At 49.4% G+C, this 20,358-nt stretch overlaps 1 protein-coding gene across 1 annotated transcript in view; it reads left to right on the top strand.

Moving 5' to 3' along the window:
- The first annotated feature begins 1,391 nt into the window (after positions 1-1,391).
- The window catches only part of LOC119455614 (neural cell adhesion molecule 1-like), a 436,211-nt gene continuing 417,244 nt past the window's right edge, over positions 1,392-20,358 (top strand). The window contains 1 exon segment of the mRNA XM_037717028.2: positions 1,392-1,722. Coding sequence (XP_037572956.1) covers positions 1,674-1,722 — 49 coding nt within the window. The 5' untranslated portion in view covers positions 1,392-1,673.

Below are 20,358 nucleotides of genomic sequence, written 5' to 3'. Positions count from 1 at the left end.
CACCATATATGTAGAGAAACGCGCCTTCTTCCGACGCGCGAGAGTCCGTGGGGGAGGAGGGTAGGGGGAGGGAAGGGAGGCGGCGTTTAGCTGCGGCACCAAGTGCCTATTTATATCAGAGGCTCCGGCAACAGTCACCAACGCCGCACGCATTTTGAGCGAACGCGGGCAAAACGCCGACGGCGTCGACAACAGTTGTGCGTGTTGCCCGTGCTGCTGCATGTCCAAGTTTATACACCTGATAAAGCTACTATCATTACTCCGTATAGCTCTCTACAAATTTGCTATCGCAATTGATGCTTCGCCTTTCAGGTGAAACTGCGACAACTTTTTTTATTGAGTATCGACGACTGCACAAGAATGATCACAGCCAAGGCAGGAAAAGAAGACGCCAACAGCGTCATTGCTCTTCTTAAGGTTGAATGCTTCCCAAATACGGAGACGAATGCGCGTGACAATGACCCTGTTTTTAAGAGCAAAAAGTTAGCCAACTATAGACACGAGATCATGGGATTACAGTAGAATTTCGCTCACCATACCATCCTGCAGCAGACAGTCTTGCTGAACCTGCGATAAGGGACATCAAGTAATGTACGAAAATGTATCTGTGTATGTAAATAAATAAATAAGATGAAAACTACAAATTTGGCTTCATACTCCCTCAGTAATAAGAGATCGTAATATAGGACGTTGTTTATACGATTAACTCATTTTTAGGTTAGGTTTTCAATCATGTTCCTTGTTAGAGCAATTCTTCGGCGAAATCTTGCCGCTGGATACGCTCCGGAATAGCACCAGTGACGACGCCGGCGTTCGCTGCTTGAGCGCTAGTCTCAGAGGCCACATTCTCGTGCCTAGTATGGTTTCTCCTGCCATTCCCTAGGTGGCGGAGCAGTAAACCAGCGGACGTGCTGTCCCGCGCTGCCTGAGCACTGCGGTGAAACGTGTCGCGGGCTACCACTGCAACGTTCCGACGCAGTTGTGCACGTTTATATTGAAACATGCCTTGGGATTTCGTTTCACCGACACGCTACCGCACCGTTCGCATCTGTGGGGAACAAAGACGCGCATAATTTGCTCGCATAGCGCGAGACACTCTGCCGATTTTTCATGATGCCTCTCGGAGGATTCAAAGTTTGTCGCACTCGTCAAACATCTTTCAACGGGCAAGAAAGCCGTAACTGTTACACTTGCGCTAAACGAGCAGATAAATAACCGCGCTACCATTAATCCACTGCTGTTTACGCGTCGCGTCTAGGCGGGATTCAAAGCAAAAGAAGAACAACAAACAGCGCACTCTTTCTCGGGGCGCGTGCGGAAGTGACGCGGCTCCAGGCCCCCGGCGGGACGCCGCTGCGGCCGGTTTGCGCGACGCGGCCGTCAGCGCAGTGGCAGAGCGGCGCGCGCAGGAACATACCAAAACGGAGGCGCATAGTGCCGGACCGTGCGAACAGCGCTCTGTTTGCAGTGTGTAGGCTGGCTTGCGGATCGCTCTCCCGTTTGCTCCATCCTCCTGTCTTGTTCGCGCGCGTGATCGTGCGTGTGTGCTTGGTGTGTGCGTCTACTACTTGTGTGCTCGCCGTGTGTATGCTCGCCACTGCCGGGGAATAACGCCGACAGGCCCACGCCAGACTCCCATTTACTCACCCCCCATACAGCACCACTGCGGCACTATGGATTTACTTCAGACCGTCCTGGTGGCCTTTCTGCTCGTCGTAACAGGTCAGTCAGACGAAGAGTAACTTTCGTTCGAGCCGGCACGGTCGAAACGCGTGTGTCGGCGCGCTGCAACTTTGATTCCGGTTATTCGAAGGCGCCGGAATGAGGCGGTGCCGGCCGGGCCACTCAAAAGCGGCGGCTCACCGGTTCTTCGCCGAGAAGGTTAGGCAGTGCGCGGTGCCTTCTCCTGCCGGGACGGTAACCTGTGGAGTGGTCCGGGGAAGAGCGCTGGGTTTGTACGCGTCGAGCTTGAAGATGTGGGTGGCGCGGCGCTTCGGAAATCTGCGCGCTTTTCTGTTTGTCAAACTGTGCTAGAAAAGGCGTACTTGTTGCCCGCCAAGTACTAGGGGCGTATCTTGTGTCAAATGAAAAACGCCAGTGCGACCTGCTGCGGTTGCCTCTCAAAACGTATCAATTTATAAAGCTCCGCAACTCCCGTAGATATTACCAGCGTTTTCGAAGCGGACAAGTTAACACATGTTACTATACTTAAGACACTGCTCTCCCAGTACCAGTGCCTGAGGGGCGCGTTCTACTTGTAACGGGTCAGAGATGGTCCCCGCACAAATGGTTACCAAATACAGAATTAGCCACGAACAATTCCCGCTGAAAGAAATCAAACAATATATTTTGAGTGAAATAAGGCGTCTGCTCTGCTACCACGCTGACATTCCATCCGAATTTTATTCAGCGCTATCCGATGTATTTGTTCAATACTGCCAGCAGCCTTTTGGCATACCAATGCAGGAGTTGTACAGCCTTATGGACAAATACAAGAATCAACACAAGCTAATTTGTGCATGTTGGATGCCTTTTAATGCGTCCAATTTACGTTTTAATACCCCGCACCATGCCCGTTCACACAACGCTACCTAGCATGTTAACTTTGTGATGAGGCTCAATGTTAACGTTCTGCGCTTAAGTGCGCTCCATTCTTTGACGACCACGTTCCCTTGTTTGTGAAACGTCAGATCACGGCATATGTTTCGTCAATGGAAGTTTTAACTTCTCTCAATATAGGGTTCTAGCACCAGAAAAAAATTAATGAATCATGGTTACAGCCTCGGGGTTCTAACTCTGAATCAATTTGCAGCGGTGCATGTTGATTAATTGAACTCACATATGGATCAAGTCAAAATACGTTCTCATTTATAACTTGCGTATTATTTTGTAAAGTAAGGTAATTTTCTCACACGTGTTGCAATTCCTAATATACACCAGAACACAACCGAGATAGCGAGAAGGGGCGGAATCAGGACACTTCCACTTGGTAAATTCGCCGCAGAATGAAGTCGAAAATGGAATACTCACCCGCTTTCATTGCTTTCCTGCGTTCCAGTCACTGTTGCATTAGGTCATGGATTTCTTTATTTGCGCATGGTTTGCACTATGTGTACCCAATGTGAAGTTTCCCCAAGTTACGCTCGCTCTTGCCTCGAGGGGTACGTCCAATAAGGACTGCCACTACGGGCTTCTGTTGTGGCAACGATGAAGCTCGCCGTGTGACTGGTGTTTATGTGAGTCAGTGGTAGCAAGCATTCGATCATCTGCTCGCTTGTACCGAGAAACGCGGATAAGTGCTGCGGGCGGTTGAATCGGCACCCAAACTTTGCTGGTGACCACTGATCTCCAGCGCTGGATCTTTGGTTAATAGGTCGCGGGGGTTCGTTCTCAAATTTAGTCGAATTTCTTGTCAAATTATATCATTATACCAAATGCTGCAACTTCTGGACATACATTTGAATCAGACCGACTACGCAGACGGTACAAAAGCAATCACAACTTCATGCTTTAGTGTCGAGATTGGCATGAATATGAACCAGCGTTGATCTCTTTATCTCCTGCAAATTTCGCATGAGAGGCATTGCAGGGTTCAGTGCTCCCGTGGGATCTTTACAGAATCGTCTTACGGAGGAGCACCGTACTGTTCGAGATAGTGAAAACGTTTCACTGGAATAGTTTTCACTGACCCCGTTCCGAATTAAAAGCAGATGCCCGGCACGCCTGGTGATCGTGCGGCCTGCCTCCTTGAGCAGGTCACCAGATGCTCTCACTTGCTGCGCCGTTTGCCTTTGCTTTTGCTTGCGTATATATCCAACAAAGAGTCATCAGACAAACATAAGCCACAAGTACACACACTCGGGTGCAACGACCTTTCTCGAAGCCTTTTGGTACAACCTGCGTTTTGCCTCTGCGCTTTGTTCGGCAGGGGTCTTCGGTGTGGAGTGGTAAACGCGAAGAACTGCGTCAACAAAGCAGTAGAAATACTTCGCGGCGCACACAGCGGCGACTTTCACCGATCCCTTCCGTGTTCGACTCCTTTAACATGGATATGAGAGTTTGGGGGGGGTGCATGACTGACAAGTCGGCAGCCAGGTTTTGTCAACTTGTCCGCGCGTTCGGCCACGTGTCTCACGCTACGGGCTCGCGGAGCGTGGCGAGCAGTATTTGCAACGGAGGATTTGGAAAGGGCGTGAACTCGTCTATTGGCGCACAAGTCTTATACCCAAAAAAAAAAAAAAAAACGCTTCGTCTCCAGACGAGCTTCTGCGCTGATTTTCACACCGTAAAGGGAAGGCCGTCACGTTTTCACGCCTTGTCAACGATTTGACGTTCCCACCTGTTGTCTTGGCCGCTCAAAATAGGGAAGCGGGGCGAGGTCTTAGCATGAAGAGGAACAGAGGGGTAATTTTCTAGCTCGAGGCGCAGAGATGGCACCAATTTTTCGGATTGCCACTCCGAAAAAAAGTTCTTTTGTTGTACGTGCCAAAACCACAATCTGATTATGAGGCATGCCGTAGTGGGAGACTCCGGAATAATTTTGACCACCTGGTCAAAATTAACAGCTACTTAACAGCTGCATTGCTTTTTCCTGGAGTGCTTGGCGCTTCCGGCGGAAACTGTCTGTGGACGAGAGTTAGCTCATTTGCAGGTAACCCGACTTACGAAATTTTGCAAATCACACTTCAGATTCAGACTTCGTGTCTAGGGAAAACGTCACGAAAAGAGCAAAAAAAAGAAAAAAAAAAAAAGCCTTGTGCCATCAGAATCCACCAGGAGGCGGCTGTAGAATAATTCCCATTAATAATGCTTTCCGCTACTAAAAGAAGTGGTTTGTCATCGTAGCATGACACACTTTTGGTCAAGTGGACATGAATTCATGTCGCTTCCATTACAAATCTTCTTGCGTTCCCTGTGGACTTTCAGTAAGGCCCCTCAAGCGTGTTTGTCCTGCACAGCTGCCATTTTAAGGCAATGAAAATGCGAAGTCTGCTCCCGTGGAAAACCGATTTCGTAGCATCAGATCCGTTCTTAGAAATTCAACGAGTGGCCCCAGACATTTCCACCCATGCTTATTCATTCCTCCCTTTCACACGATCCACCTTGGAAGGGTCGCTGGTGCCTGGCACCAGAGCGCTGGCTGGTAGGTGCGGTGCGAAGAATGGGGAAGGAGAAACAGGGGTGCAACTCGTGAATGGATGACAGCGCTATCCACCTCGCTTGAAGAACAGATGGCAGGCATTACGTCGACGTCAAGTTCCTTGGTTGGTTATAGGATTAAAAAAAAAAAAAAAAAAACACTAACCTTGAAAATCGGGGAGTTCCCTTTTCTGCGAATCCCTCTTCGCGGTGTTGCGCTTGAGGTAGAATATAGTGACGCGTGTACTTGTTTATCTTTTTTCTGTTACCGCTTTTCACCGGCTAACAAATGTTAAAACGTCATCGCTCGGCGCAAGAAGCGCCTGCACGTATCAGAACGTTATCGATTGTTATAGCCGATTCGATATGTTGTGTGTGTGTTGTATAGCCGGAGCCTTGTGTAATCAGATTACATGCGCGACGCGAATGGTCTTGTACATTCTAGAACAGGTGCGACCACTTGCGATTACGCTGGAACGTTCGATGAGTCAACTTAAATAGCAGACGCGTCTGACCCACAGATCACATTTCGACGATCGCCGGCTGTGCTCACCGCTTTCGTCGTGCATTCAGTGCCACTTGTTTCTCTTGGCACAGATTCGTCCAATAAAGAGTTAACGTTGTGAAGCCTATATCACTCCTCTTGAGAGAGAAATGTAGCGTGTCGGTAGAGTTTTTCCTTGGACAGACGCATTTGCATGGCAGCAAACTTTTCCGTGCCCAGTGAAAAGCTAAATTCGATCCAACACTGGCCGATTGGCCGACCTTAGCGTGAGGCAGTAGCGCGCGCGGTGACAGCATTCACCTTCTTGGAACTGCCCTGCCACCACTGTGCCTTCATACGCGCACGCGCTCCAGCAGGGCGCAGGTGTGGAATGAAAGCTCCCTAGCTAATAGATAACTCGCCTTCTATGCAGAAGTACCGATGTCGGTGGGGCCAGATGACCGCAGTGCTCCTGCCTAGATGTGACGGTCCGTGCCACATGGTTGTCGCTAGCGACGGAAACTATTTCTATGGTTTCTCCTCTGACCTTCAGTTACATCAGGGGCGTCACTGCTGGGACTTCCCCCTCTCTGCTGTCTTCGCTTCCCCCTCTCTGACGTTGTTGGGGCAACCGTTGCTTCAGCAAGCAACGGTTGCCCCAACAACGTTTAACCAGCCAAATGTGCGCCGGCTTTATTTCCCGAATGGTGGCCCGCGATTGTTTCGACTTAACTGCCGCGATGCCATAGCTCGCTCTAGAAAGTGCAGGCTGAAATCTCGGCGGCGCCGAACTCGCACTGTGGCTTTCTCTTTTTGTGCATCATAGTCTCGCTGCTATTTGTCCCGTGGCCTTCCATAACCGCGTTCATCTTCGGAGTGGTAGCAGCGGGGGCGACCCTGCGTGGGTGCCCTCTGTCCGTGCGGCGGGCGGGCCCCGATCCGCGGCCGGCCTGGCTCCTTAATAGCGCCGCATCGCTCACGGCGGCCAACCTTGAACGCGAAGGGATGATTGCGGGGTGCCGTGCTCTCTCGACGAGGCAGCGGCTCTTTTTTCCCGCGCTGTCGCCTCGGGGGCCCCCCCCCCCCCTCTGGCCGCGGCATCCCTCGTGCAGCAGTGAGCTCTTATCTCCGCTGACGATCTCCTTGCTCTGCGCCTCTATCTTTGTCTCTGTTTCTTTTAAGCTCCGCCGTAGCTTCTCCCACTCATGCGTTCTTATTTTTCTTTGCCGTATATATATATATATATATATATATATATATATATATATATTTCTCTTTGTTATGTAGTGGAGCGTGGTGATTCGAAGCTTGGCGGGAAGTATGAGAGAAAAGAAAACCCGCTGGTCTCTCGCTCAGCGTGCGGCGTGCCTGCAGCTCTTTAACTGTCCTCGACAATATCAGGACTGAATGTTTGTGGCTCTCGTAAAGTCGCCTACAACGGAGCGCTGCGACACCGTACGGCAAGTTCGTGTATGTACGGAGTGCCTTAGAGGATGCTCATTCGTCGTCAAAGTTCGTACCGAGCATAAAATGGCCGCAGCTAACGAAAGGATCTTTTTTACGTGTTCTCAATTTACGAGTACACAGGACCTGTTCCCGTAATGATAGTATTCCGCTGGTTAAATTGTCAGCAGATCTATATGTTGGAGACACGTTACCGGGAAAGTGCGCATGCATGTATGTACGCGCTGGGACGAAATACGGGATCTGCGAGCGGCGTACCAAACTGCATTCTTGCGCCCTTTAACGTAGCAAGCGCCTTCTTTCGAGATATTAGAGATATAGCACTGCGAATGCGATGCTCGTGTCCCTGCCCACATACGCTCGCACCTTGCGAGCCTGCTGTTGGAATCGCAATGATTGCGGAAGATCACGCTAGGAGAGCGGTGCCTGTTTCGGGCCTGTGTGACGCGTGACAGTGCACTGCACACCTTGCCGGCCGAAAGAGGGCAGCGCTGTCTTACCGCAATCTTCCGCAATCATTGTGATTCCGACAGCAGGCTGGCAAGGTGCGAGCGTATATGGGCAGGGACACGAGCTAATTAAGGACGCGCATGCGCAATGCCACGTCTCGAGGGCGCTTTAAACGTTGAAGGGTGTACGAATGCAGTTCGGAGCGCGCTCGCAGATTCCGCGTTATTTTGTCCCCGCCTGTACAGTGACGGACGCCGTTCCGTTGCGGCTTATGTTCTTAACTGCTTGTTCATGGGTAGTTCCTGCATTGGAAAAACAGCTGCAGTTCTAGAAAGCGATGCAAACGTTACCCATTATGTTATTTTCGCGATAATAGAAATCTCGAAACAGGCAGTCCATAGTACCTGGGCGCATGTTTCCATTAATTACTAGAGGGAACTTTGGCGGCTATAGTGTCAAGGGTTGCTGCAAGCAGCGCCATTCAGCCAGCATGGGAGTGATGAAATGGATGTGCCTAAACGGACGTCCTCCTGGCTTTCAATATAACTTCGTGACTTTGCAAAGTGATCATTTTTAAGAAAATGCTGCGTTATAAATAACTAAGTAAACGTTATTGAAATTTTCCGACGGCAGGATTCGAGCACACGACCTCTAACACGGAAGCCCGATATTGAAACTATTACTCCACGAACGCATGGACAAGCGGGACCACTACAATTAGCAGCGACTATGCGTGTTTTGCAGAGTACGTCTTATTACCCCCTGCATTAAGAAAAAGTATAAATTGCTTCGAAGTTTAGGCCACTTTAGGCCCAGAAAAACGCGTCATAAACGAAGCCGCAAGGATGACTGGAGCCCCAAGCACGTAGATTATAGACAAATCCATGTACTACATATGTCATTCACGTGGCGGCTGAACGATCTCAGAGCCGGAGTTCCCTCTAGTAATTGTAGGAAACTCTATGCCTTGGGGAGCAGTGCTTTATAAACGCGTAATCGTCATTCCTGCTAAGGCAGCTACGATTGGCTAGCATTCCTTCGGTGATTTTGCAGGCAGAAGAATACGTCTGCGGTTGAGTGGGTATATCTGGTGTAATCCGTATCATCAGTGACAATTGGACTGATTCTCCTATACGAGTAAATAGTTTTTCTCCAGAGGCATGATATGTGATCGAGTGGCAAGGGTGAACGCTTTCGTGCAAGTGCCTCTGCCTCGACATTCGTCAACTTGCTGGCACTTGCAAAAATATGACTCGTGCTAGCGTCCGCCTGGCTAAGCTACGAAACATTCAAAATCGAGTGGGTCCGAGCTTCGCGTTGAAATCCATCTTCTCGCACACAAGAGATGCGTGTATGTTTCACGTCCACGAAAAAAGTCTCTACGTGTATATTCATTGAGGATGAAGGCACGCCCGCCGTCGTCATCAGGTCTCGTGATTCATTTTTGTAGTCGTTCACTCCGCATGATGCGCGATGATCTAAATTGGCCACGCGAAACACGTCGAGGGGGCAACCTGCAGCCCATCCCAATCTCGTGATGCGAACTCACGAGGGTGTATATATATATATATATATATATAATACATGTTCAGCAAATTGAATGACGCCCTTCGCGGTGCTTGTTCATCTCTCACCGAGAACCTCGGGACACCCACTACAGGTCGTAATCCATCACGCTTCCGCAATGAAGGGGAAAAAAAAAATACAGGTTGGTCGTTCTGCCTGCGCCCTTAACGAAAACTTCAACGCTGAAATAGAAACGTCTTCACCGCGGGAATCGGTCGAGAAATGAATCTGCCAGCAATGTTTATCTCGAGTTTTCTTTTGTTGTGTGTGTGTGTGTGTGTGTGTGTGTGTGTGTGTGTGTGTGTGTGTGTGTGTGTGTGTGTGTGTGCACGTCTTCTGTGTGTGTAGTGTACGCACTGATAGCGCACAACTATTATAGTGTAGCGTAGCACGTTGCTTTTGCCATGCAAGCCCGGATCTAGGTGTGGCCGTTCGTGATGAAAGCGTTCTGCCGAGCCATCAAGGAGAAAGTGGCAGCCGACGAACAGCTTTCTTTCTTTCATTTATTTCATTTCTTTCATTTCTTTCTTTCTCTCGTTCGTTTTTTTTTTTTTTTTTTTGGATACTCTTCTTGATTTCTCCGGCAGCCGTTTGCTGGGGCAAAAGACCATCGGGTGGGTCACACGCACACATATAGAAGCCGAGTTGCTCTCTAGCCGGCGAACGTGACTAGCGTCGTGATTGTTGCTGCCGGTCGCCTCTCGCAATGTGGGGGGCCGCATTGGTGCTCACCTGTACGAAGGCGAGGGAACGGTGCAGATAAATCGGCGCGTCTCGTCTCCCGGCCAAGAAATAATGTTGCTTTCCCACGGCTCCTTTTGTAAATGGATAGAAAGAGTTTCGGGAACGAACGGTGGTGACCGCTTGAGCCATCGCCGTGTTCGGTTCGGTGGTTCCCGTGCTGCTCCTTTACGAAGTAATTTCCGGTGACACTTCTATATGGGCTCGTGAGGTTTCGCCGTCTCACGTGACCTGAGTGTCCGAGGTATGCGCTGACACCGACGACTCCCTCGCATGGCCACTGCGCGCCTACCGTTTCTTATAGATCCGTTCACCGAAGCGTTGCTTTTCCATATTCGTGGTGCGCATATTGCGTATGCGTTGCATGTGTCAGACTTTTCATCTTGGACAATCTCGTCTCACAAGGATCGGCCCTTCTGGAGTCGAGATGACGCTTTGCTATGGTAATTTGCTTTGTAAAAGAGCTTGTACTGCCGTTGCACTGATCTTCGACTGGCCTTTGTGACTGGTCAAAGTTTTTGGTTTAAAGGCTGAACATGTCTCGTTTGTGATGACCTTGTCGCGTTAGTTCTTCGTTCTACTGTCCGAACCACTTCCGCCAAGCTCGAACGGTAAAGCCTTTGTGGTGTGGACGTTATCGGAGCAGCTTCCTTCGCGTAATGCTCTTACGTTTCTGACACTTCTATTGTTAGCCCGCTTTTTGTGTGGTTCTTTTTCTTTTTTAAATGCGAAGCATTTTTTGCCGGCGGCTCTGTCCGTCCGTCCCGCGTCCCACACCCCCACAGCTCATGCGCGTCTCCTCCCCCTCTCTATCCTCTCCCACGCTCCCCCTTTCTCTCCTCTATGAATCATATACGGAGCGGCGCCCGCGTTTCATTCTCTCTCCTGTGCAGCGCCGCGATGAGTGCTCGGGCTGCTGCCGCGAAACCATCTCCCGCTCAAGCTAACCATCTCCCCGCTGCTTCGCATCCACACATGGTTCGCTTTAGCGGGAGATGGAGTACTTTTTTTTTTTTTTTTGCTCGTCTCCGCCTTACAGTAGTTTTCGGTACTTTGTCTCGGCTGGTTCTTCCTACTTACGTTCAAGCGGATACGACATCCATTGACGGTTTTCAAAGAGGCATACGTTGACAGTGTACATCCACAAAAGGTCGTTTTTTGTCTTGTTTTTTTTTTCCCCGTCTCCTCTTTTCCCAAAGAGACTGATGTTGTGGGAAGCGCGGAGCGTCTTCCAAATATACTTATTGCACCCGGCGTGCCTCTACGCTTCTAGAAATTAGTTAGTCCGCTTTCCACAAAAGGCAGGAGCTAGGGGGATGATCGTTGGAAAGGGGGGGGAGGGGGGGGCTCAGTGGAAGCGTATGTGCGCGCGTTTAGTGCCGCCTCCGCATACGTCGCAAAGATGATTACGTCCGGCCAATGAGCAAGGCGGCCGCAAGATCCCCTTTCGCGGAACCAAATTACCCGCCGTTCTCGGAGCAGGTGCTGTTTCATGGTTGTGCGTCGTTTCTTCCTTTTGCGTAACCTCCCATCTTTCCAGATCCTTGTTTGACTTTTCTTTCTCTTCTATTCTATTTTCATTTTCTCTCATTTCAAACACATTGTGTGTATACCGTCTCTGCGGGTAATCGGCAGCGTGCGCGTCTTCTTTCCGAGCGGGGGTCGAGGCGGAAGTAATGGCACACCACCATCCGGGTCGCGCCGTGTCGAGCGTCTGGTTTTGCGGAAGCGCGTACGTTACGAAACGCACGAAAAAAAGAAAACTGTATACACAGTCTCCTAGGACCGTCCGTCCGAAAGGCGTAGGTCACGAACGCGTTGCTTCAGGCGTGCCTTATTCCGCACCGTGGATAATCTAGTGCCTCGACGCATATACCCGTTTTGCGCTCGTATATACGCAGTGGTCTTCTTAGACCTCAGCGAACAGGCGGAACCCTGGACGTCCCGCAATGCATGCATGCGTGCGTTTCGGGCCCAACGCCTTCTACGGGCAGCGCCTTTCTTGCGTGTGTGTGTACGCATATACTATACTGGAGTCGCCTCGGGGGGGGGGGGGGGGGGGGGGGTTCGTAACGTTTTGAGCGGTCGTGAGTTCAGCCTCCGGCGGGCCCTTTCTTTCGTCTCACGTGCCCCCTGCATCCTGGGTGTGCCGCACGAAGGTGTGCAACGCCGGGCGAAGCGCGCCTTGTATTGTGTGTGTGTGTGTGTGTGTGTGTGTGTGTCTACACTGAAGCGGCAATTACGTTTACGCACGCAGGTCTCATCGCAGCTCTGCGGCTGACGCCTCGCTTCGGTCCTCCTATACGCGCTCCCCCTGCGTTGCACACAATTATGAAGCTGCTCGTGACGTAGTTGTGCACGAAACATTACGAGCAATATATTAGAAACGGTGAATCCCTGTTAAGAGGCTTCCAGAACCGTATACAAAGTGTTCTGACCCGCGTGTGCATTGCGTTTTAGAGCCGGATCATGGCGACGATATTCATGTCGGGTCGCTCGTCGACTCTCGGTTAATGTGGCCTAGCGGTGTTGCTTGCGTACATCTGGGTAAATCCCGCTATTCTGTGGATTTCGGGCTCTGTTGTGTTCCCAACTTTACCGCTTGTTCCTGTGATCAGTAACGGTACCTTTTAAAGCGGATCGTCCCTCGTTATAGTCTCCGTTTGAGGAAATTGGTCCTCATTTTGATAAAACGCTCTGTCGCACCTGCAAATTACGAGCACGCCCTGTGACACACTTTTGACTTACCACTCGACTCTTTTCATTAGACTTTTGAGCTACGAATCGAGGCTGCTAGGACCACAGCCACCTAACGTGAAAATTGTTTTTCTTTCTCTAAGAGTGTAAGCGTGATTGTGTCTATTGTCTCCATGAAATTTAGTTTACCTACTTTATCGGGACCGGCTCAGTGTGCATGCGTTTAGACGCGGCTCTTCGTGACGTCCGTCGGTCTCTTGAGATGTGTTGCTGATCTCGAATTTTAACGAGTGCGTGCGTGCGTGTGTTCTCGTGTCCCAGTGGAGGCAGTCGTAGTCGGCGTGCGAAAAGCGTCTTCTGAAAGGGACGCTGAAGAAAACGGTGCTTTGACTTGTTTCCCCACTTGCGTGCATTGGTATTTCATTGCAACCATTCAGACAAGCATTGCCGCAATACATATCCGTGCTTACTGTCTCCTTACCGGGCTTTCTCACCAGTACTTGTTCGTTATTAGCCTTGTATAGTATAATCTTTTCACGATTTCGTTCTTCCTCGTCATTCTTCCAGCCAAAATGAAGATGAAATGAAAAAGCGAAGTGGGCGTCGGGAACTTTAAAGCATCCTTTTCATATGGCTTGCGACTGGGCGTTTTCTATACTCACATCGCACACTCTTCCGGCCGAGTTGCACCGCGGCTCCTTCGAAGTGCTTCAACCCTCAGGGTGTTGTAAAGAAATGGGAAAACGTAGAAATAAAATGAAAACGAAAAGCGTGTGAAGAGACTCTTTTGAGCCGACTCTCGAGAACCCCTGAGTGGGTGGCTGTGTGCGCGGCGTTTCTCTTCGTTGCGCGCCAAGGGAATGGGGCGGAACGCGGCGGCGGTGCTTTGGCGGGAGCGTCGACGCCGCCATACACACGCCGTTTGGCGGCGTCGTTCCTTTTGATCGGGATCCATTTTTCAAGACCGTATCGTCGTCCATCGACGAAGGGCATATTTGGGCGAGCGGCAGCTTTCTCCTTCCCTTACGCACATCCTTCTGTTTGCACCTTGGATGTATAGAGTTCTGCTTGCAGAGTCCTTCGCGCACAGCTCTCTCCGTGCACTGCAAGCGTGTTTTGCAGAACAATCTTGTAACCGGAGTGTTAAAAAAAATACTTATTGTACTGGTCGCAAGACCGAGCCCGTTATCTTATTTTCTTCGTTTTACTTCGGTGGTTTATTCAGAGCCGAGCGTTTCATGTTTGGTTTTCGGCGCAGCTGCATGCGCTGTGGCGTTCCATTTTCTTTCATAGGCGTTTATTTGTCTTCTTTTGCCGGTTCAAAATGCATACCGTGCCTTATTACTGCAAAATGAGTTACCGGCAACTCATTTTGCGGGAGCAGCCACTTATACCGCGTCTGGCTCAATTTTTTTAGGTCCCCAAATTTGAGTATGTTCTCTCCGGTGTGGCCCAATAAGAGAAAATACACTCCATTGAGGAGTATGAGTTTATGAAAACTCTAGTAATGTGGAACGGAACAGTCCCACAAGTGGAGCGGTTCTCGCTTACGTACCCCGGAGAGATTGCGCGCTTATGCGTATCTATGTACGATAATCGCGAGATAGGAAGTAACAGAGCTACTGTATTCTACCTCTAGTGTGCATGTAGACTGAATCGCGAGAGGATACGTTTGCAACGTAATATCGCGTAACTTCAATACGGCACGACATTTAAGGAATCACTTAAGACTAGTGGCTGAAACATCGATGCAGCATGTGTCGCAAGTTAGTTCACAACCCTTCTGACCATGGAGACTTATGACTGTGCAGAGAAATTGAGTCATTCAGCAGCCCTCTTCGGATGCAAAGGGGAAGACATATGGCGCGTGCTAGACGCATTTGGCACGTTTTGAGCCAGATGCGCTATGTTGTTCCGAACCCGAAAAAAAGAAAAGAAAAACGAAGGTTTATATATAGTTTTGTGCACTTCTGTCACGAAACATTTCAAACTTGGAGGGCGATCGCCGGTGCAGATTCCGAGAGCCCTCTTCAAGTTTGTTTAACCATCGAGTGCTTAATAACGGCGTCGCGCATAGTCCAGCCAGTCAACTATTAGTAGCAAGGGAGCATTAAATTTCATAAACAAGGCGATCGATTATCATTAATACAGACGTAATAATAATTAGGTGAAACAACCTTTTAGGAAGCACTTATGTTCTCACGCAGTTCAAGGTACATTTTTCAAGCTTCAAGGACGTGATGCAAAAGGATAGGTTGTCTTTAGGTGGCACCGGCTACTCCTTGCTGCTTGGGAAAGAAACAAATATATTATCAGAAAATTTGTTACAAAATGTGCCACAAATATATCACAAAAGCGGTCGGTCAGCATTAACACGATGTTCTGTATACATGAGTTCAGGACCCGATAAACGATGAACATGTAGATTGTTGCATATGAAATCACAAGCACTTCGAATTGCACCCGCCTGTTGCCACAACCCACCGCCACACCACAGAATACATACAGAAGCACCAGAGTAGTGCACAGACCGTGAGCACCCATACACAGCATACTACATAAACATTTGACAACATAAAAAGCGTTGACTTACACCACACATATATCTTTCCGAAGACATTAAAACGTAATATAGACCTAAGATACTGGTGTTTTATAATGAAACATTTAAAGTGGCAAGCGCTTTTCTATGAATCTCCGCTGTTGGCCATGAGCCAGCTCCTATAAGATCGACCGCTACAATTCGCCTCCGGTCATTCTTTGCCGAGTTCCACCGGCGTACGCAATCAGAAAACAGCTTCGAAGTAATGCAATTCGTGCGCCTGTCCCCGACGCTCCAGAAACTTACAGTGGTCAATTTCACACTAGGGGGCGCACGAGGACGGAGACAATTCTAGAGACAATCAAGCGCGCGCGAGCAGCTGGAGGCGACCCGCGAAACGGGTCGTGGTTGAAGCCTGCCTAATTGGGCAGCACGAACTCCTTCCCGTGTCGCACTGCCATTCCAGCCACGGCAGTGACGCCTGCTCGGCGCCTCTGTTCGCGACGACGATGACACGAACGCACACGACGAGGTCGTCACACCGGGAAAAAAGAGAGCGTGCATGCGAAACCAGACGGCCGCGTCGGGGTGACCTCGCGACGGGCACGGTGTCGGTACAGGCGGGTGTCGGGGACTCGGCGTCGAAGAAGTCGTCAGGGAAAGCTGCACTCGACAGCTGCTCGGGTCGTCCTTCCGCCTCGAGCGTAGTTTCTTTTTCGCCGGTACATCAGCGGCTGAATGACTCCATCTAAGCACGTTGTGACCCAGTTTTCTTTAGTTTCGATAACGGGTAGGCAGCCGCTCGGGTGGCCGACTGCCTCTGGCGGAGTCAGGTGCTTAGCTTTTCCTTGAATGAATGAGTGAATGAATTAATTAATGAACAGACGAACGACAATGACATCCTAAGATAGCTTCGAAATGGGGCGAGAGTAAAAGGCCAGAGGATCAAGAACTTATGATAAGCTCTCGAAGTTTTCACTGTTCTTCCTGATTGCGGTGTTGTTACTTTTCAGTTTACGTAAGCTTTACAGTGCTCAGTCTTTTTCTTTTAAATGTGTACCTCATTTCGTGTTTATTCCTCTTCACGTTTCGTCTCACATCGTATGTCCTCCGCTCAACTAGTAGACTTTGCAAGTAGTTGCTCTATCATTATCTGTTAAGTGCTTCACTGTATAGTCACTGTGCGGCATCACCGCACCTCCAACCACCTTCTAGAACGCATAGAGCGAGAGATTGAAGCGATGATTTTGGCTCTCGACTCGGCTTGGCTGGCGTGAACCGACAGCCGAAACGCTGGCGTTCGCGCAGATTCCCCGAGGCACGGATTGGTCTTCGCCGTGTCCCTGACGATCCCATTCAATCCAATTTACGTGGAAGTGGCCCGACTGACCTATAAAACGCGTTGTGCGACGCTATTTGGCTCTCCCTCCACGCTCACCCGTCACTCGATCGATGTGAGCAGCGATGGCAATCGAGAGCTATAGACAGTCCGATTGACGGCCCGTCGTACGCCGTCCCGAAATAAAAAGAAAATGGGAAGGCCGACCAGCTTTCTGCCTTGCATGATAACACCCACACGAGGTTTTTATCCGCGCGGAAACGTAATTACTCTCATCTACCTTTACTCTTAAATTAATGACGTCACATGAAGGCTAGGGTAGGAGACTTCAAGGCAGACCACGATAGCCGTAGCAGGACGAAGTTGAAAAAAATGTGGGGTTTTACGGTGTCAAAACCACCACATGATTATGAGGCACGCCGTAGTATGTGGGAGACTTCGGATTAATTTGGACCACCTGGGGTTCTTTAACGTGCACCTAAATCTAAGTACACAGGTGTTTTGATTTAGGTGCACGTTAAAGAACTCCAGGTGGTCCAAATTAAGGTATGACGGTGTTCATACCAGGAGAAAGGAGAAAGGCGTGTGCGGGGAAATAGGGAGTGCTCTGAGGTGTTAATATTCATTTCACCGCCTCTACCCTTATTTTTATGGCAACACTCAAGTGCAGGCCAAATTTTCTTTGTATAAGTGGGGATCTAACTCATTTTGTCTTGGCCTAAAAAAAAGTTTTACTAAAAGTAATTTAGGAGTGAATGAATAAATACAATACAGCGATTTTGTTAATTCAGGGAAATTCAACCTCAAGCCACCTCCTGAATTGTAATGACAATGTGCATGACTTGTAATGACAAGAGCACTGAAGGTAGACGTTGGACTGGATGGAGCCGGACGCGTGGGGGGGGGAAGTAACGCAGACCAAACATAAAATGTACTTACTGAAGTAGGCCGGGATTCTCAGTACATGTATGTATGTGCGGTGAGGCCCATCAAGCAGTGGTTTGACACTGCTTTATCTCGATGTCCTGAATTTCGTGTGCGGAGAAGCTAAAACAGATTATTCATTGTAAAATGTGGCCGCATATTTGCGCAGCGCTGTCACGCCTTGGCTGTCGCTCGTCCTTCTCCGTTGCTCCAGTACAAAGATCCGAGATTTCTTTTTTGTCAGTGACACGTTAGTCCATTTTTGTTGTTCTTTCTAGACATTGTACATTTGGGTCGCATTTGGGTTTCGAAGGATTACCGCTACGGTGCCCTCCGGCCCCGATAAGCGCGAGACGCAGCTCTATATCGAATAAATACTTATCATTCCTTCACTAGAAGCTTAAGGGTCCTCCGCATTCTTCGAGCTGGGTCAAGCGCGTTCACGCGTCTCTTCCTCATTCGGTTGCGGTTTAGCTTTAAAGGTGAAACAAAAAAGGTTACGGTGCATGCAAGGGCAACCCGCGGTAGACCAGCATCATCAGCGAAGCTCATACTGCGGTGGATATGCAACGAAGTGACGATACACTCCAGCGCATTCATGCGTGCTCAAACAGCTCTGCATCTCACACGTTTTCCGGGTGTATAGCCGTAGCCGCGACCGGTTAATGTAAATGAACGCGTGGGCATCGCCGGCATCTGGCCTTGAAGGGGTTGCATTGAGCTTGGAAGCCCTTGCGCTCGGTTCTGGTCTCCCTTGAACCGAAGCCAACGGGGGGGTCAGCTCTCGAGTGGAACTTCTTGGCGGCCCCGGATGCGTTTTTTTTGCCTCGTGTAATGGTCGTTCTACAGAGGCCGCGCCGTTTAGCGTATTTGTAATATTCCAGCGAGCTTTCTTTGCTTCGAGGCTACCTGACAAAAGAGGTGTGTTACGGAACTTGTAGCTCCATCATCGGTTTCATTTGTAACCTGTGATTCCTTGTGCGTTTCTCGGAGCGTCTAACATACATGTCTCGTGCTTTATTTGGGGATTTGTTCTGGACTCTTTTAAGAATGTATACAGAACGTTAAATTATTTGGCCGTTCTCTGTAGGCCCCGCTACACATGTTCGGATTCTGTGCTTGCGCACTCTCTATAATGAGAGCAGGCCACTTGCTTCGGCTGTTCATAATGCTCTCTTTATTCGAAACTGCACTAAATGTTTCTATAACAGGGTCGCCGCCTAACATGAGTGAGCACTCATAGCGTTATACTGCGGTGGCCGAGAATAAGGAAACCGAGGGACTTTATTTTTTGTATTTTTTATTTATTATAATTTTTTATTGTTCTATCACATGCTCTACTAATTGCACTGCAGCGGCGGCTGACAGCATCGCACACGTCACGCACAGATTGTGCTTTCAGCTTCGACCGGCGGCGAGTTTTCTTGCACAGTTCATCTCCATTTTCCTTATTGTTTCTACGCTACGACAAAAACAAAGAAAAAAGAAAGCAGAGAGAGAGAGAGAGAGAAGACGGCAATAGTTTGTTGTTTATTGAGGGCAGTCGTTACCAATGTACCATAGGAATTGCACGCAGCGTGAAAATGAGGTTTTCTGAAGTATCGCCGGCTCTGATCCGACAGCAGCTACCAGCAATGCAAATTCGTCGAGAGAAATGATCCAGTCAATATGCTTACTAAGTACCCCGAGGAACTTATAGTATGTAGTGACATGTTCATACCTGTGTCTGAACTCGCTGTTTTTTGTTGCTTTTTTTTTTTAGTTTTAATAGTACATCAGTGTTAGTACAGTGTTATATATTCATTTCACTCACGTGGCATAGAGTAACCAGCGCCAATCTATGGATACCCCCGGGGCATTGCTTTACATATTCATATCTGTAAAGTAAGAAAAATGAAAAAAAAAACACATAAAAAAAAACGAGCGATGAAGGCGACTGTCGGTGCTGCTGAACATTCTTATTTTGCCTCGCGAGCCGACGACAGGAAATTAAACTTGTCGGGTGGTATATCATGAGGCAGGACGCCTGGAACGGCGTCGCTATCATCTCCTTCCGCGCTCTTATATATATATATATATATATATATTATATATTTCCAGCCAATAACGTTTTCCGCTAGTGTTGCTTTATGTGTTCGTTTCTTCATCCGGTGCCGAGAAGGAACTGGGACAGTTGCTGCGCAACTCCTACTCGCATGGCAAAGGCGTCCTTTCTCTCTCTCAATTTCCCTCTCGTCGTGCGAGCTACCGCTTCGTCGGCAGCCGCAGTGGAATCTTTTCCGGTTTCCTTCGGGGGCCCGCGAAGAACTCCGGTCGTCCATCCGTCCGCGACGGAGAATGGCAAACGCTACATACGCCGTTGTCGTCGTCGTCGCTCCAGTCTCGCCGGTTCGACCGGCCCACTGCTCGAGCTAGGCTGTCTCCTGCAGCTGCCTTCGACGCGCCGCCGCTGCCTTTTCTTCTTCTCTCCGTCAGCCCATTTTCTTATCCTATCTTACGCTTTTGTTCCGCAGTCTTCGACCTCGCAATATATCTCTCTCTTTCTCGTTCTGTCTCTCGTCGTCGCTGTCATGGTGGTAGTGGTTGGTGTGGGTTCCTCATGTCCCCCCCCCCCCCCCTTTTTTGTTTTTGTTTTGCTTCTTTTTTGTCCTTTGCGCGCCTGTTGGGCTGAACGCCGAAGCCTCTTCGCGACTAAGGAAAACACGTCCGTTTCGTTTCTGTCCGTTTACACAGTGAAGCGCTCTACTCTTGCCGCGAGTGAGTGGCCGCTCCGATTGGAACATCAATTATGGACACTGATAGCTACTCGCGTCGTCGTATTCTTTTTTTTTAATATATTGGGTATAGGACTGGGAGATGATGCAAGCACGCTTCATATATACTAAGCACCCGCAGCGGTAGCTTAGTGTCTATGGCATTGGACTGCTGAGTTCGAGGTCGAGTATTCGATCCCGGCAGCGGCGGCTGCATTTCTATTGAGGCGAAATGCAAACAAACGTTGCAGTAGAGTTG

The sequence above is a fragment of the Dermacentor silvarum genome, chromosome 6 (genome assembly GCF_013339745.2).
Source record: "Dermacentor silvarum isolate Dsil-2018 chromosome 6, BIME_Dsil_1.4, whole genome shotgun sequence".
Classification (NCBI taxonomy): Eukaryota; Metazoa; Arthropoda; class Arachnida; order Ixodida; family Ixodidae; genus Dermacentor; species Dermacentor silvarum.
Note: the sequence above shows the minus strand (reverse complement) of the source record. Positions and strands in the feature narration are given on the sequence as shown.